Source organism: Chaetomium strumarium (genome assembly GCF_033439665.1).
Source record: "Chaetomium strumarium strain CBS 333.67 chromosome Unknown B0T15scaffold_2, whole genome shotgun sequence".
NCBI lineage: Eukaryota > Fungi > Ascomycota > Sordariomycetes > Sordariales > Chaetomiaceae > Chaetomium > Chaetomium strumarium.
The window spans coordinates 542,589-560,009 of NW_026944430.1; the positions used below are offsets into that span (position 1 = coordinate 542,589).

The 17,421-nt window shown below is 54.4% G+C and overlaps 4 protein-coding genes across 4 annotated transcripts; 2 read left to right on the forward strand and 2 right to left on the reverse strand.

Annotated features, from left to right (window-relative positions):
- Nucleotides 1-2,087: 2,087 nt before the first annotated feature.
- On the forward strand, nt 2,088-3,036 carry B0T15DRAFT_499748 (uncharacterized protein; the record flags this gene model as incomplete). The annotated part of the gene is made up of 1 exon (XM_062867349.1): nt 2,088-3,036. The coding sequence occupies one exon, from the start codon at nt 2,088-2,090 to the stop codon at nt 2,766-2,768; it is 681 nt and encodes a 226-aa protein (XP_062723619.1). The 3' UTR covers nt 2,769-3,036.
- Nucleotides 3,037-3,206: 170 nt separating this feature from the next.
- On the forward strand, nt 3,207-4,576 carry B0T15DRAFT_409911 (putative SIR2 family histone deacetylase). The gene is made up of 2 exons (XM_062865363.1): nt 3,207-3,815; nt 3,911-4,576. Exons 1-2 carry the CDS (start codon nt 3,377-3,379, stop codon nt 4,456-4,458), a joined length of 987 nt encoding a protein of 328 aa, XP_062723620.1. The 5' UTR covers nt 3,207-3,376; the 3' UTR covers nt 4,459-4,576.
- Nucleotides 4,577-7,880: 3,304 nt separating this feature from the next.
- On the reverse strand, nt 7,881-9,749 carry B0T15DRAFT_549727 (NADP-dependent oxidoreductase domain-containing protein). Its single transcript, XM_062870228.1, has 2 exons — nt 8,901-9,749; nt 7,881-8,735 (listed from the first exon to the last, which is right to left on the reverse strand). The coding sequence occupies exons 1-2, from the start codon at nt 9,282-9,284 to the stop codon at nt 8,040-8,042; spliced, it is 1,080 nt and encodes a 359-aa protein (XP_062723621.1). The 5' UTR covers nt 9,285-9,749; the 3' UTR covers nt 7,881-8,039.
- Nucleotides 9,750-10,646: 897 nt separating this feature from the next.
- Nucleotides 10,647-12,876, reverse strand: B0T15DRAFT_86545 (uncharacterized protein). Its single transcript, XM_062871400.1, has one exon. It carries the CDS (start codon nt 12,645-12,647, stop codon nt 10,890-10,892), a length of 1,758 nt encoding a protein of 585 aa, XP_062723622.1. The 5' UTR covers nt 12,648-12,876; the 3' UTR covers nt 10,647-10,889.
- Between the last annotated feature and the right edge of the window lie 4,545 nt (nt 12,877-17,421).

The window sequence follows — 17,421 nt, forward strand, 5'->3', positions numbered from 1 at the left end:
CCCAGCCAAGGGCATTGACGCCTTGGATTACGGTCGCCCATTCGCGGTTGCCAGGCTGGGCTAGCTTCGCCTTGCCACGGCTATCTGAGGTTGTTACCACCATGCCTGGGAAGATGATGCCCATTATAAACCCAGTCTCGTCGAAGTTATAGATATCGTCGTCTACGATACTATACTTGGCCTTAACATTCTATATAAGGGTAAACCATTTGCCAATGACCTTTGGATCCTCGCATTTGGTACTCTGGTAGTCGTATCTACGCGTATAATACATCCGGAGCTCTGGCTGGCGTTTAACGAAGTTATACGCCCAGAGCTTACCGATAGGGGGCGCATCGTGTACGTATAGCAGTTGGTTGGCCATATCTTCCATACCACGTAGTCTTAGGGGAAAGGCTCGCTCAGATAGCTCAATTATATACTGAACAAGAGCCTTCTCTTCGGAATCGGTGAGCCGGCGCGAGTTGGGCGTAGTGTCGCGTCGTGCAGGCTTGCCGTCGCGTCGGTTTCGGATGGTATTGACTGTGACGTTATAGATCTTTGCTGCGGCGCGAAGACTAGGTTTTGGGTTCTTTTGAATAGCTTCAAGAGCTAAGATTACCCTAGACTCTCTTGAAGCCGAAGACATCGTTGGGTGTAGAGGATTTTGGTTGTGGTATGGAGAGAAGACGCGTCGCGGTCAAAGTGTTCAATTCGCTTATATGTTCATCTCGCTTATAAGATACGTTAGTACTTTACTATTAATGAATTGGGAATCATGATGACGAACCTGTGAGATGGCAAGCTTGTCTCATCCATGTCAATGGCGAATATTAGTACGTACTCTGCGTAACCCGTTGTTTTTCATCTGGTGTTGCGGACGGGTCGAACGATGGGCATCTAGCGAAGAGTCATCATTTTAATATGACTACCCCTTGCATGGACGACCGATTCGCTTACTGTTTGTCGAGTCTCATAATTGCGATGGCCCTACCAATTCCTCCTCATCAAGGGGAAAGTTTGTCAAAGAAGGGAATCTCAATACGGCCGTCTTCGATGCCCTTTCCTATTCCTTGGGCGACCAGACCAGCCAAGTCTAAGTATAACCTGCGACGGCAAAGGTAATGAATGATATTACATCGGCCAGGATTTGCACGCCGCACTGACGGAGTACCAACGTCGAGGGCTGGGGGGAGGGGGTGCTTGGCCGAGGCTTGTGGGCAGATGGATGCAACCTGTATCAACCAAGGAACGGGATGACAGGGAGAAGACGGACCAGGTCGGGATGATGAGAGAAGAGATATCTCCAGCGCGGCGCGGCGTACCATCGTTTTGCGTGGCCGTTGAGACGCTGGTGACGTCGAGACAATGCAGCTAGTCCGAGATTGCCTATGAGAAGTCACTGGCCGCTTTTCTTTCGGTATGAACGGCTACTCGGCTTGCTCTTGATCAACAGCTTTGATCGAGTCCTTCCTGAGGTCGTTACGAGTTATGGGATTCAGCGGACCTGCAGAAGACCGTTTAAGATTCTCTTATACCCTTGGTTTGGTCGTATATCGATCGTGCCGGAATTCGCGTAGGCACTGTGTACTGCCAGCCGTGGGGATGCCGTCGCTATATTGACAGCAGGATCCCATTCATAGCCAAGTCTGTTTGCAGTGGTGGTGACATCTAGAAGTATTCTGGTAGGTGTTACGCCCACACGGTTGTATGTATGGTGACATTTGGCCGAGTGATGAATTAGAATGGAAGTTCATGAGGTGTGAGTAGTACTAGTAGCTGCTGCTGAAACCTGTTCAGATCGCGTGGCGATTTTGCTTTGTCTGCCTGAACAGCAAACCAATGACAGCACGGAATCTCCGCAGCACTGAGTACACGGATAGAGCGAGGAGACAATGGCGAACGACATTGAAGTCCATGCCTGCCCTACTGACCGGTCATTGTTCACAAAACGGACTTCTTGTTCTCCCAGCGAACCTCCAGTCCGAGACATATTAATAGACCACTATTACCATGAGCCTCGAACTCAGCGATACAGATCACTGCAACTGAGCTAGTTCCTTTACACACTTCCCTTGCTTCACCTAGCAACAAAGATCACCATCACTATGTCTGAGAAGCGGGACTCATCCCAGTTCATCAACCCCTCCAACCTAACCCTCCCCTCAACTCCCTCCGCAGCTGCCTATCGCAACCTCAAAAGCGAGACTCTCGCCGCAGAAGCAGCAAGCACCACCCTTACCAGAACCAACACCGCTGCTCCATCCCTTTCCTCACCAGACCGCTACCCAGCACCATTCACCACCGAGAACATCCACTACACCCCGCGCGAAATAGCCTTCAAGCGCACGATATGCGCCATCGAGCGCTTGAAGATCGCCCAGGAGGGGTGGGCCCTCGTTGCCCAGGCGCTGGTCCAGAGCGGGACCATCCCCGACAACGAAACCGTCTCGCGCGAGATGAGCGCGTTCGGCCACGCCCTCTGCGGGCGGCACGCGGCCGCCTTCTTCCTCGCGAATGCCCTGGAGGATATGAGCCCGGAGGACTGGTTCGCGAGGGGGCAGAGTCAGAGGCGGAAGTGGGATGCCACGCTGAGGAGGCTGCAGACGCTGAAGGGGTTGGAGGCGAGCTTGGTGTGTTGGGAGAGGGTCGTGTTGGAGTTGGTGGATCTGGTGGAACGGAGGGAGGCTTCGTCGAGGAGGGATGAGTGGGATTATGAGGTGGAGTGGACGGAGAGATTGTCGAAGGTGTTGGGGCGGTGGCGGGAGGGGTTGCCTAGTAGGCCGTAGGGGGGGAACTGAGAGGCAGTATGATCGTAATACTACGTTATGAGAAAGCCTCATGCTGTCGACTAATATTAGCGTATTTTAAATCAGTCAGATTTGGTTTGTTAGCCTCTGGTTGATTCTTGATGTGAGGCACTTCAACTTGACTGCCTCGGGCTCTTGATCGGTTTGAATGAGCATCTCGAGTCCATTGTTGAGGTCGCGCAAGACGAGGAAAGTGGTGATGAACAATTGTAAGCTCTTGCTTCTCTGCGTGACAACCCAAAACCACATGTTGTTCTAACTTCTGGGTGCTAACCAGCCCAGCTTGTTCTAACAGTTTGACATTTGACATATCCATACACACAGCTGCATATGCTCCAATGAAATGGCGGGATGACACGGCAACATTGTGAAGGGATTACGTCGGCCCAACTCCAAGTCAAGCACTCTCAAACATCAGCCAAGCCGAGAAGCACTAACATGTGTTGTCGGCCCATTATTTATCTAGGCTCCCCATCTCTGCAGCCAGCACCACTGCCTTTCCCTCCTACAATACACACACATTCCACACACACATCACACACACGGCTCAGTGCTCCGCGCCTTGCATCCACAACAATCAACGGAACATGGATACCGTCAACAGCAGGCCGCGGAAAGTCAGATCCTCGGACAAAAAGCTCGACGCACTCAAAGCTAAACAGGCGAAACGTAAATTCCGAGGCACTTCAGCGCCCGACCCGTCCCTCGGCATCTCACTCGACGAATTCACGTCCTTCACTCAGCACCTCCAGTCCTCCAAGCGCATCTTCGCGCTCCTGGGCGCGGGGCTCTCTGTAGCATCAGGCCTGGCAACATTCCGTGGCTCGGATCGCTTATGGCGCGGCCACGAACCGCAGGATCTTTCCGACGCCCAGGCTTTCTTCGACGATCCGGCCAAGGTGTGGTGGTTCTTTTCCCATCGCATGATGGGAGCACAAAAGGCGGAGCCGAATGCCGCACACTACGCTTTGGCGAGACTCGCATGTGCGAAGAGGGGGTTCTTTGCTGTGAATCAGAACATTGATGGTGAGTACCTACCTACTACCTACCTATTATTGAGCCATTTGCATAGGATATGCAGCGAGCTGAGCTTCCTGCTAACCCGCTATGGATATCAAAAGGGCTTTGTGAGAGGGCGGCATTTCCACGGTCCCAGATTGCACAGGTCCATGGCACGCTGTTCTCCATCAAGTGCAGCAAGTATCAGGCCGAGAAGGATAGATGCGACTACGAGAGGGAAGCCACGTATCCCGTCAACGAGCATCTCGCTCTCCCAGACGACGTCGATATTTCGGACGCAAAAGTGCCCCTACCACACGTCGCTCGCTCGGATCTTCCGCACTGTCCGAAATGCAACAACCTCCTCCGGCCCAACGTCGTGTTCTTCGGCGAAGCGACACCTCTCTCAGCCTCGGAACGAATATACGAATTTACCTCGGGCGGCACCATCGATCTCATGCTCGTCATCGGTACGAGTGCGGTTGTACTTCCCGCGGCCATGTATATCCCGATTGCGCGCAACGCCGGTGCAAGAGTGGCGTTTTTCAACATGGAGGAAAGCGAGGAAGAGCCGGGACGGCTGCGAGACGGAGATTGGTTCTTCAAGGGAGACGCAGCGGAGACTGTGGCAGATATGTTGAAGGGCGTGGTTGGAAACGTAAGGCGTTAGGATTTCATTCCACTGCGCAGGTTGACCTTCACCGGATATACAAGCCTTTTAGCTTATTGTACCGTAGAAGTTGTTCATATCTTCCAAGTAAGAAGTACTCGCTGGGCCTCCTAAAACGGCGATCAGCCCGCCCCCGCCCTTGGTAGGAGGCCCAGCGAGCACTGAATCTCTGACCGGGACCTGTCAGGGGTTTCGCGCTGACAAGCTGAAAACATAGGCACAATACATACCAGGCACGTCATCCGTAGAACGGTATGTAAGTTCTTAATTCTTGCCTCCGTTGTGCTTCTCATTGACAATGTCCATCTTATTCTTCTCAGATCCCCTACCATTGTCCCCAGTGGCCGTCTTGCGCCTCAGACTTGACTAAGAATAAATGATTACTACTAGTACTAGTATTAGGTACTTGGATGGTAGTGGCCACCACTCGAGCCTTGCTAGCAGTTTGGGCCCATGGGTTCGTCGTAGAAAGGAACAGAGTAAAATTATTCAAGATCCAACCGGCAAAGCAGGACATGGGTACAGAGTTTGAGGAGAACTGGGCGGCGTTGGAGAGGATGGGCGGGCGCTGCATCAAGAAGCAGGACGTCCGATACCTTGCGCGCGCAAGGGTGGAAGATATGCACGCCTTGTTCAACCGCCGGCGGGAGAGGAGGGAGAAGATACTTACGGAGGAGGGAGGAGGAGGGGACTGGGTCGGGAATGCGCTGAATGAACTTGTCGAGACGAGGGGCAGGATTGGGGGGTATGGGCTTGATGAGCATTTCTCCGGGGCGAGTATCAAGGCGTTGGCGGAGATCAAAGGGGTCGATGTGTCTGAGTACCTTAAATACTAGTAAGTGCTTCGATGTGGCCCTCCATGTTCCTGTATAATAGTAATAACCTCCTTTCAAGATTCGAACCTACTCACATTTTGGATACCTCAAATTGTATGGATGGGCGGGAGTCGTGATGCTGGAAGTGGTGGTGGTGAAGAATAGGGTAGATTCTAGAAAGCGGTTCGGCTGTTGGCCGGTTGCCGGATCGTGTGGGACGAGATACGGCGCGGACCGCGGCAGGACGCCGCAGAATGTATGATCGCGGTGCCGCTGCCTTGTTTTTCTCTGCGGCGTAGCACCGCCGCGAAATCGGGACCGGAGCAGGCGGCCACGTGTGTAAATAGTCCGTTCTCGGCGTTGGCTCCGGATTGTTGGGCTGAGCAAGAGGTTTATGCCTCGACTCTCGAGTCCGGCGGCCGAAGTGGAACTTGAAAGCGCAATCACCGAGAAGCTTCTTTTGCGAGTCTGAAAAGAGTATCACAACCGTAGGTGAGGGAGAAAAAGTTGAAAAACCATGGAGGGGAAAGAATGCAGGCACCAACACACTGATGCACGACCGCCGTCAAAGGCCAACTATGCCTTGCTACTTTGTGTTTCGCCGTGGGTCAATTACGCCATTTGTAAAGACATCTCCGTGGTCGTCTGCAACTTTTTCGCCAGCTGAATCGAAGATATATACCGCTCCGTCGTCCACGACGGCAACGACAGTCAACGACTTTTCATTCCGTATCACTCCTCTCTTTACAAGATAAAGAAGGCCCCCGAGGTCCCATTACTCACTCTTCTGCTGCCAATACTTAATCTTCTGGTAATCGCCTCCCACATCCCTATCCTCTCTAGTCTCTAGGACCTTTTCTTACCTACTTCACAGCTCAACCGCAAACCAAACCACCGTCAAAATGCCTGCGAGGCCCGTTCCTAACGCTGGCCACTGCAGACACATGTCGACCAACCCCAAACACCGGGACCATGAGCGGAGATACCCCTACGAGTTCAATCCCCACGAGCCCAGGCTTCCCTGCACTTGCCGGGCCTTCCGACCCGCGGGTGGCAGCAAATGTGCGTGCGGCCACGGCAAGAGCGAGCACGCGGATGTCTGGGTTAGGTAAAGGCCGCGGGAGCCATCTCCTCAGCGAAGGCCGTCGCGGGTCGATGGCCTGACGGGCGCTGGTAGACGTAGGCTGGGATTCTGCTTCAGGTCGCTTTTCCCTCGTGTCAATATTGATCTAGGCGACAGAAATACAAATGATTGCCCCAACATATATGCTCTTTCCGTTCTCTCGGCCTGGCTTACCGCAGGATTGATAGGCTAGAACCAACCTAGGTACCCTTCGAATCACAGATCAACCCGTTACCCTCCCACGATTTCTCCCTCACACACCTCACCCCAAGATTGTAAGCCAAGCAAAACAGTAGAAGAGACGAGATTGAGTATCCAACTAATGGAAGCTTGGTTGAGAAAATGAGAAGAGAAATGACAGCATCATGTTTTGTATCCCCTGAGGTTCGCCACGTGCTGCTCTCTTTGTCTGCCCGGATGAGCTGCGGCGTTGCCGAGGCGGCCAGCTGAGACATTCCCTCAATCATGGCGGGAAATGTTCCACGCAGCTGCATCATTTTTAACCATTTATCATTGGATGGATGTTTGACTCAATTCTCCGGCTTGTGCTTCATACAACAGCATGTCTCTGTCAGTTTCACGGCACCCTCGTGGCGGTCTCAGGGGGCCCAGATATCCGAAACTGGGGGCAAGCCACCGCGCTCATCTGTCTGACTGACATACACTCCCTTGCATACATAGAAAGTGCACTGTGAATAAAGCCAGGACCGATGGTTTCAGTTGCCACGTTTTTTCATCGAGAGATACTCACATCCTGCACATCTGGCATCGGCATCGCCGAAATAAAGCGCGGTGGGTGAAGCCTCTGGTGGTCATAGCTGCGTCTTCGCATATGTATGACGGGAGTATTTGAACACATCCATTACCCTTAGCTCGTTGGACGCTGTTGTTGCTGTGATATTATCAACCTCCCACATCTGTCTGACATCCCAGCTCATGCTGGTGAGCTCTCCGCAAAATTCTTGGAAACTCAAGCTTCAACGCACAGCCTAACCATCATCACACTGTCTTCTATCACCTTCGGGATCAGCAGCCCAATATTCGACAATGGTTCACCCCGGCGCTCAAGCAATCATCAACCCCAAACGCCAGGCTCACCAAAAGAGAGGAGCATACGAGAAGCCATGGCCGCCCAAGCCGTCTCCCAACCCTTCTCCGTCCGGGTCTAATTAGGGGGTTCAAACATGGTATGGCGATCTGACGGATGCTGAATACAATGCGAGGTTTGTTGACGTGTAATGCTACAAGCACCCGCCTCCGCATGGCAGCGGCACCGATGATGAGCAACAACCACAACAAGAACAAGAACACACACCCAGAGTTCCGGAAGCTAGACTTGAGACCATCCTGGGAATAGACCGTGGGGAAAGGGAGGGATGTTGGGAGAGGATAGAGTAATACTAGTGGTCGAATGTTTTTTGTATGTACAGTACTTTGTATTTGGCGCATGGGATAGACTTGTCATTATTGGATTAGATTTCCTTCGAGCAATTCAATTCAGTTATATCCTGACCCACTGAGAGACCTTTCTCTTCCTCCCAGCAACACTTCTCTGTTGTGACTCTCCCTCCAGCACTGACATTATTTTATCATTTTCCCTTTGCCTATTCATAACTAACGTTAGTACTTTCCAACTAACAGACCTACTGCGACGCGGCCCCAAACAGCGCCTCGCGCGTGTCATACGTATACTCCAGCTCCTTATGCCAATACACGACAGTATCAACCTTGCTAAGCGCCCACGCCTCGTCCAGTGCCTTCACCACCTCCTCCGGCAGCGGACCCTTCTCGAGATCCGTCAGGTTCTGATCGAGCTGCTGGACGCTCGACACGCCCACAATCACCCCGTCGTTCCCATCCGTCACCTTCAGCGCCGAGTGGTGCACCACCCACCGCAGCGCCGTCTCAATCATGGTCAGCCCGGCCTTCTCTACCGCCCGCTCGACCGTCTGCAGCGCGCGGAAGGTGGAATCCCGAAAATACCGGTCGCGGTACAGCCGGCCCATGGCCACCTTGTCGCTGTACCGCCCTTCGGCGGGGACCATGTCCTTGGACCGGATCTTGCCCGAGAACAGGCCGCCGGCGAGCGGGTTGTAGACGACGATGTCGAGCCCGTACCGTCGGCAGGCCGGCACCAGCTCGGGCTCGATCGACCGCGTGATGGCGTTGTACATGGCCTGGTACACCGTCGGGCGCACCCAGCCGCGGTGCTGGCACGTCAGCACGATCTCGGCCACCTCGAAGGCCGTGAAGTTGGACAGCCCGAAGCGGACGAACTTGCCGGCCTGGTGCAGCTCGTTGATGGCGCGGAGCGTGTCGGCGAAGGGCGTGGCGCGGTCCTGTTTTGTTTGTGTGTTTTTTTACCAAGTTAATAAGTCAAGTTCAACACCTCTCTTCGTTATTAACACCCCCCTCTCTCTCACACTCACACGCAGACCTTCGTCCCCTGTGAAATACATAAATAGACAAAAATAAGGAAAAGGAAAAAGAGGATGAATACGCACAGCAGCATGCAAATAAAGCAAATCCACACACTCAGCCCCCAGCTCCCTCAAACTCGTCTCGACACTCTCCAGCACCTTGTCATACTGATTGTCCCCGGGCTGGTTGGGGTACCGGACCTTCGTCGCGAGCGTCAGGCCACGGTCCTTCCAGCGCCCAGCCTCGCGCGTGAAGGCCTCCTGCCGGCCGCCGACGTACACGCGCGCCGTGTCGACCTCGCCGTAGCCGCGGGACTGCAGCAGGTCGAGCGTCTTGCCGAACTCGCTCGGCTCGGTGATGCGCGCGCCGGCCGCCTCGTCCGGCCCGAAGGTCATCAGCCCGAGGATGACGCGGGGTTGTCGGCGGCCGCCGCCGCCGCTGGAGGATTGCGCTACGAGGGGGGACATGATTTTTTGTTTTCTCTTGTTGTTGGGCGGGCTTTGGCGAGAGGAAGTAAAACACTCGTTTCGACGGTGAGGGTCCCGAATCACACGAAACTACTAAGAGAAGGGAGGCGAAGCGAAGCGTAGATAGAGATGAACAGAGAGATACGGTGTATATATATAATACGGACAGTTGTTGTCCCGCGAGATTTGTGACTCAACTTCCTTCCTCCAGACGCTAGCCGTTTTAATTAACTCGAGCTACGTACGTACGTAGATAGATAACAGCCCCTCTCTCTTCCCCTCTTCTCTGGGGAAAACACAGAAATGACGACACTACACTAGCTGCCGTTAGGTCACCGGCGGAGCTCGGCGGAGCCGGGGACCCGCTTGCCGGAGCTAGGGACCGGTAACGCGGTTCGCGGTTTCGGCGTTAATAATTATTGCAGTAGACGACAGTTAAGCCCGAGGCGTTATGGAGTCGAATCCGATTCTATCAGACCCAATTCTGTATTCTATCACCGTCGGAATTAAGGAGTCGAACGCGATTTCGTCAGGCCACCGGTTCCGCATATGTGGTCAACTTGTCCCAGACTAGATTGAACCCGGAGTTCGTCCCATCTTGGACTGAACCGTCGTCTATTGTAAACTGTTAGCAAGAATTCCCACATTGAGACCCAAAACACTCCAAAGGGAGGAGTCGCACCACGCGCCGAGGAAGACAAGATGTAATATAAGACCAGGCAAAGAATGCACATTGAATGGAAGACTAGGGTGGGAATAGCTAGCTATGTAAGCCGTCTGTCGGCATCTCCGCACGCGTTCCTCGTCCATCTCGCAAACCAGGTGGTGTCCATGAGATGGCGCCTGTCATCAGAGCCCATTGAACCCGCGAAAAGCCTTGCCCTGCTCTCCTGCATCTCCGCAAAGTCTCGATGGAGCACCTCATTGCCGCCAATGGGGCCCACGGTAAGAAACACCCGAATCGAAGTTTCAGGCCGCCGACGAGCATCAGGGATCATTCTCGAACGATGGCTCTGCCCTTTTTTACCCATAAAACACCGGTCCCAGCTACCCATCCATCAACCGCCCAGCTGGCCGATATCCCCATGCTCCAAGCCGCCATGGTCCAAGCTCTGGACTGCCTGTTCCCGAGCTGCAAAACATCCCCGAAAGACGGGACCAGGCTGATCGTGGTCGTGGGTTCCGGTAAACGACTGTAAGAATCGAAGGACCAGTGCGAGTCCAAACCAGGCACTGCACATGCCGACGCCGAAACCTCGGCCCGGCAGCGGAGTTGACGCCGTTGAGAATCGAAGTCATAGAGCACAAAGCACTGCTCCCCAAAAATGCAACCAACTAATCCCATCATACTGTGAAACAAAGAGAAAGGCCAGGGCTCCCCGAACGTAAATTGAATTGTGAAACGTCAGGTACCTGTCGTGTTAAGAAGGGCAAGAGACAACTTTCGTAAAGCCATGCCGCCGGAGGAGCAGCCCGGACCGTAGGAGGCGCCGCAACCCGGTCTCGGGTCCGTCCAGACGCGGACAATGGTGAAAAGACATGGACATAATCGTGAATTCGCGTGAGATGCAGGTTTCTTCACCCCCTTCCAACTCATGTTGTTGTCTAGGCAGCCAGCTTCCGCCTCTCAGCGCTCGTCAAGACGAGCCTCGGCGCCTTGCGCTGAACCTCGCCCTCTGGCTTGGCGGCCCGGTTGCTGTTCTTGAGGAGGCTGGCGAAGCTGCCCGGCTCCCGGGCGCTCTCCGAGTCCGAGGAAGCCGCGCTACCACGGTCGGTCTTCTGGCGCGAGCTGGGCCGGTCGGATCCAATAGCGCCCCAGCTACCGGTGCTAGTTCTCGAGCTAGGAAGACTGCACTCGGCATCGTCGCGATCCACCAGGCTGCCGGACCCACTACGAACCGAGTCGCTGTCGTTATCGGTCATGGGCGTCTCGACAAGCTCTTCGGTGCTCTCCGAAATAGGACTAATACTTCCAGAGCTCCGGGCTTCCTTGCGCCTCTCGAGACCGGCTCGCACGAGATTGTTGATAGCAGAGCGACGGGTACGCGTGACAAAGTTCTTGCTTCCTTCATGCTTGGCCGTGGGCTTCGACTTCAGCTCATCCAGCGACGGCGGGTTTCGCGGCTGGCGAATTGGGTGCTCGCCAGCTCGTCCCTGGCCAGGTCCATAGCCAGCAGTCAGGGGTGTGAGTGGGAAGGAAGCGGTCCTCGGGCCCGCTGACCTGGGCGGTTCCTCGTTCGTCGCAATCGACAAGTGAGCCGCCCTGTTCCCGTTGGAGAGCGACGGGGCCTTCTTATGACCACGGCGGAACGCATTGGCGCTCGGCGGCGGCAAGGGGCTGGAAGTGTCGCCCTGAGATTCGTACTGGCGGGGCGGTGTCGGGATCCGGAAGCTTGACTTGTTCGGGTCCGAAGGAGGAGGCGAAACCTGCAGACGAGGAGTGCCTACAGCCGGTTGCTGCACATTTCCATACATGCTGGCCAGCTGAGCTTGGTTGAGATTGAGGTTGGCGAGCTGAGCATGAAGCTGCGCCGTCAGCTGAGCGTTGAGCTGAGCTTGTGCCTGGGCCTGCGCTTGCGCTTGCGCCTGAACCTGAGCCTGGTTCTGGTCCATGTACATGGCGTGCTGGCCCGTCGCAGGATCGTAGACGGTGTAGACATTTTGCTGGGGCGTGGCTGGAGCCATCATGCCCTGATGCTGGTACATTTGCATCATCTGAGGCTGCCCGTGAATGTTCAGAGTCTGGAACTGCTGAGCCGCCGCCTGGAGGACTCTAAGCTGCTGCTGAAGACGCTGCTGCTGCTCCGACAAGTACGCATTCGTGTACAGCAGCCGGGCGTGCAGGTTGGGATCAATGGGTTCCTGAACCTCGTCCAATTCGAGCTGCGGGGGCGCTAGAACCTGCTCAGCCGTGTATTGCTGGTTGAACCCCATCATCTGATTGTTGTACCCCTGGTGCTGTGGCTGCTGGTGCTGTTGATGCTGCTGATGCTGCTGCGACGCAAAGCGCGGCATTGACGTCTTCGGTCCGTTGTACAGCGTGGCATTGTCGTACATGCCAGGAAGCATCGAATTGCGATTACGAGTCTGCGGAGCAGCCGTTGTCGGGGAAGGAAGGTTCGGAAAGCTCGTGGCGGTCGAAGACTTGGGAGCCGTACGAAGACCGGCCAGCAAATGCGACCGGCTGGTGCGAGGAGTTGGCACCCCGTTGTCGCGTTCAGGCTGCGATTTCAAAGCCTCGAACGAAAGCGGCTTGATGTTCTGACCTCCCCTGCGAGACGCCAGGCCAGAGCTCATGGCCAAGCCATGCGCCTGGTGGAAAGAAGGAGTCTGAGACATCCGGGAGAGACTGCCAGCGTCCATGATGACGTAATCAGCCTTCAATCGTCCTCCGGTGAGAATTCGGCAGCCTGACGGAGAGATGGTGATATGTCTCCGGTGATGGCGGCAAAGTCGTCAATGTGAATATTAGAAAGTACTGATGTTATCGTCGCGGCGGAAACGTGCTCGAACGTTCGACACCGGACGACGAACTCTATAGTGTCTCTCTCGGAGACTCAACCAATGATGCGAAAACGAGTCTGAAAGAGACGAAAGCCGAAATTATGTTCGAAAATGAGCGGCCAAGTAACCGAAGTTGGTAATGCGTATCAGAAGGAAAGATTCGGCGAGTTCAGTTGCCCTTCGACGCCAATGAGACGCTCTGTTGATTGCAAGTGCCAAGATGGCAACGAAACCCAGGATGCTGCACGAGCTTGCAAGCAGAAATGGTTTCACCCAGTTTCGCTTGCTCCGAGGTTGCAGGTAACTCGTCCGAAACTCAAGGCTGGGATGACAGAGTGTCCCGGGTCGAGCGCTGATTTCCGGGTTGGGCGAAGGACGGTGTTGGCAATGCAGTTCCAGATCTTCCGTTACGCAGAGCAGACCCGTCACTTTGGATTAGGTGAGTCGTATCGAAGCTGAAAGCAATCAGGGCGAAACTCGCAGAACGATGCCGATGAAATGGAGGAAATGGCGGCGATAGAATACAAGGATTAAAAAGCGATTTTCGTCGAGTGCCTTCCAAATTCCGAATGCCTCCTTTTTTTATCCAATGTTTTTTTATCGCGTTTTGTGCAGTGGGTCGAGAGAACGCGGCGATTGTGATGTTCTGGCTGTCAAACCAAAAATACGACGGGCAACGACGGCAACGACACAAGGACGCACCACGAACGGAGGAAGAGGGAAAGGGCGAAAAGGAAGGGTGGTGTGCTGGTGTAGCGACGAGAGAAAGAAGAGAGAGGAAGGAAGGGCTTCCCAAGCGAGAAGAGATGAAAGGCTGGCTTGATGGAGACCAGGACGAGTGGGCGGGGCGGAGAGAGAACGAGCGGGCGGGTCAAGGGGAAGCAGGGGGCGTGTTGATTGGCCTGATGACAGGGGCTCGAGCCAGGGGCACCCGTCGCAAGCTGGGCCGAGCGGATAGCGGGCCACGGTGATTGAACAGAGGCGCCGTAGGGCCTGCAGGAGGGCAGAATGGGTGTGTGCGCCTGTCTTGCTTCCAAGTCGAGGCTGCATGCTGTCAATGGAGGAACATTGTCCATCTGAGCCAAGTGGCCAATCAACTGGCCAGACGACTCTCAATCGGCGGATAGCATAAGCGGGGTGGTGGAGGGTACTTCGTGAACTAGAATTGGGGTGTGTCCATCTATCATCTACGGGCCTGATTCTTCGCTCGCGTTGTTAGGACACCACCCGTCCCTGTTAGGCGGCTTTGTCCCACGAATCACGCAACGAGCGGGCAGCTCAACGCCGCTTAAGCCAAATCGGGTTACGAGCTGTGCCTGCCTGCGAAGGAGCAGGCCAATGGGCATGGACAACAGCAAGCTTTGAGTGGTCATGCTGGCGCCCCCAGGTTGGCAGCGTCGGAAGATACGAAATCAATCATTGTCCAAAGCGCAAGGGCAGAAGAATGCGCTGACTTCAGAGAAAGTGCCTGATCGTTTCAGGCTCCTTTTTTCGGGCAGCGCGAGTTCGACTGACCGTTGAGGACAGACTTGGGAGTCTTGGACAATGGCACTCCATTCCTGACTGCCCTTTTTCTTTTTGTGGCTGCGCATTTATTCGAAACTTCGATGCATACAATCTGATAAGGTATTCCTTGCAGCCTTGCCCATCGACACGCACGCAGCATTGACACACCAAAGATCTGGCAGATTACGAACCGTGCTGCTGGAAAGGGTTGCCCCGGAACACATGGCCCAACTCCACAAAAGATTGGCGATCTCGATGGCCTCCTCGTGGTAGCCCTAACGACATGGATCCTGTAACGACAAAGCGGCCGCCTCGGCTCCGCCCCTGGCTGGCCCCGTCTCGGAACTAGACCAGCACCTGGCCCGGCCTTTCGCGTTTCGAAATCCAGAGGGATGGTTGAAGCATCAAGCGAACGTCACTCCGGTCGCTCAACTACAGTCTCATGAGGAAAGACTAAAGAGTGGCCATCGAGAAAGGCCATCAGACCCCCAAGCCACGATCATTTGCGCACCGCCCCTGAACGTCGCACAGGGTTACACTGTAGCTGCAGGGCATCTTGGCCGAGGTTATCCCTCCCGAGTCCCTACACGATCAGACCTCGCGTCCCACAGGCAGCTTCCCATCGCGGGTCGCTCTCGGATGGGAAGTGCCGGGCGTCGCTGCGCCTCTCAGCCCCTACAAACGGACCTTCAACATCATGTCTCATTCTCCAAGTGCACGACTACCAAACCCGTCTGTCGTGACCACAAAGAATCAGGCACGCGTCCCGATGAAACAGCCCCCTGCGGATCTCTCATGCCCTTGCATGAATCACTCCAGCCCCAGCTCCAGCCCCGCTGTAACCATCGTTAGTGAGAAAGGCATGTATGTGTCTGCAAACCAGCTGCACTCAAGAGCGCTTAGCCGAGCCCCCGGTGCAGATCTTCAGCAGGCCTTCCCACCAAATATGTATGGAGGTATACTTCCTTTACACATAGCAAGGGATGCGACACAATGCCCTCATTGACTCATTCAGTGCTCGACAATATCTCAGAAGGACGGATAGAATGGACCTACAGCCACTGTTCTGTGTTGGCGATTCGGAAGTTCCATGTCGTTCAGCGTGTTCCCATACACTGCGCCGCATCGCTAGTGCCAGGTACCGTGAGGTGCGGCAGAAGCAGATTGTCGGCTCACATGTTAGGATGAACACCAGACGAACGCGGGATCGCAAAACATGGCCAGGACGGCCATCACGTCATGCAGCCATGATGGATATCTTTATTTAGATAGGCCGACCCACGCGCCGGACACTACATATCTCGTGTTTGCGGTTGAGCTGTTTGTCGCTCATCATCCTGCTCATGAATTCCCACGCTGATCTCGGCATTGGCCCAGCATTGTGTACTAAGTTCCATCAACCGGTACAATACATCCACGCACCCACGTCGCGTCACCCAGGAGGGACTGGCATCCAAATATGCCTTTAATATACCAAGCAACAAGCATCCCTGCCGAAGCTAGATCGACAGGTACTATACAGTTCCTTTCACCCAACAGACTGGAACGGTGGTGCGGGTCTGCATAGTCCATGCCCTATCCCCGAGTCATGTACCGAGGCTGTGAAGACGTCTAACTAAGGACCTTAAGCTCTCGAACAAAGATGCATTGACCACATACCAGGAAGAGCCTTGACGGGGAATCAAAGCGATGCCAAAGCCGCATGGGACCACCATATTTTCGTCAAAGCAAGCCCGGCCGCCCAACGAAGTCCAAGGGTCGTCCAACGTCTCGCGTATCCTTATCCACTCTTCATGGGTGGCTGCCCGGTCGGAGTCTCGACTAGGGTGGCCCAGCGAGTGTCGCTCGTTCTTGTTAGCCCGAACCATCGAAGCAGGCGTTCGTAGAACTATGCTAAGGAAGCAGAAGCGCAAAGCGTACTCTTCGGCCCAGTGGAACAGAAGAGAGGCCAGTTGTAGCAGTCCAGCCCCGCTTGAGAAATCATGAAGGGAGCGACGCGAAGCTACTCCTCACACTGAAACAGTGTTGTTCTGGCTGTTGTTCGAAGTGCTGAAATAAGGACACGGCAATACCATATCGTGAGCCGTTCTTCAGGGGCAAGGCGAGCCATCGTGGCTTCTAAAGGTAGCCCAAAGCATCATTAGCTTTTGAATCACAGTCTCCAGACACAGACTACGCCCCTGCCCGTTTCAGTAGAACGTGGCAATAGTGTGATTTACTCTCTCATTATAAGCCCGGGCGCAGTAACAATATTCAACACCAATCAGCAGATATGACCCCGTTTGATACTCACTGTCAGTTTTGCAGACGTCGACTGTCTCAGTCTGGTGTGTGCTTCTATTCATTCACCGCAGGAGACACCTCCCACATCTTTCTACGGGCGTTGATGATATATCGACGGGAGCTGGTTTATGGGAACTTTCGCTGTTTGCATCGTCGTTGCGCAACCAATAGTTACCGGGGGATGAGGATCGCGGCGGACCCTGGGACCATGAGTATAGTGACTCCGACAGTTTTCTCGGTGATGCTACTCAAACCGTCCTATGATAGTCCGGGATTCTCCTGTTAAAAATGGATCGCTGGGGTTGAGGACGGCGATAGATCGTGCGAATCCGCGTATATCCACATTGGACAATGATAAATTATTATCAAGATAATAAAGCGTATCATACCAGCACCTAACGAGACTGTAACACATAAACCCTTGATTCTACATTTAGTCCTGTACTTACTTACCTACTACTAGTAGTACCTAACAGTCATTGCCAGAACGCGCACTCTCATACTACCTACTACGTTAGGAAACGAACAGCACATCTGGCACTGACACGCCAGACACGATAACCACGCAACCACCTGCTTCCAGGCCACTAGCTGTAGGTCGAACACAAGCCCAGGCTACACCGTCTAAGACACGCTAGGATTTGGAGACTTGAACGGCATTAGCAACAGCTAACCTCCTCTCACTCTTCAGCTATGCATGACCGAGACTCTTACCGCGAGAACGCCGTGACCTCCACCCCCTCCCACAGTAAGCGCCTACTCTTGGGGTTGAATACCTAGCCAACATGTTGGGTCCCAACCCAAGCCCCTGAGCACTCACCACCACCACCCACCGTTTGTGCAC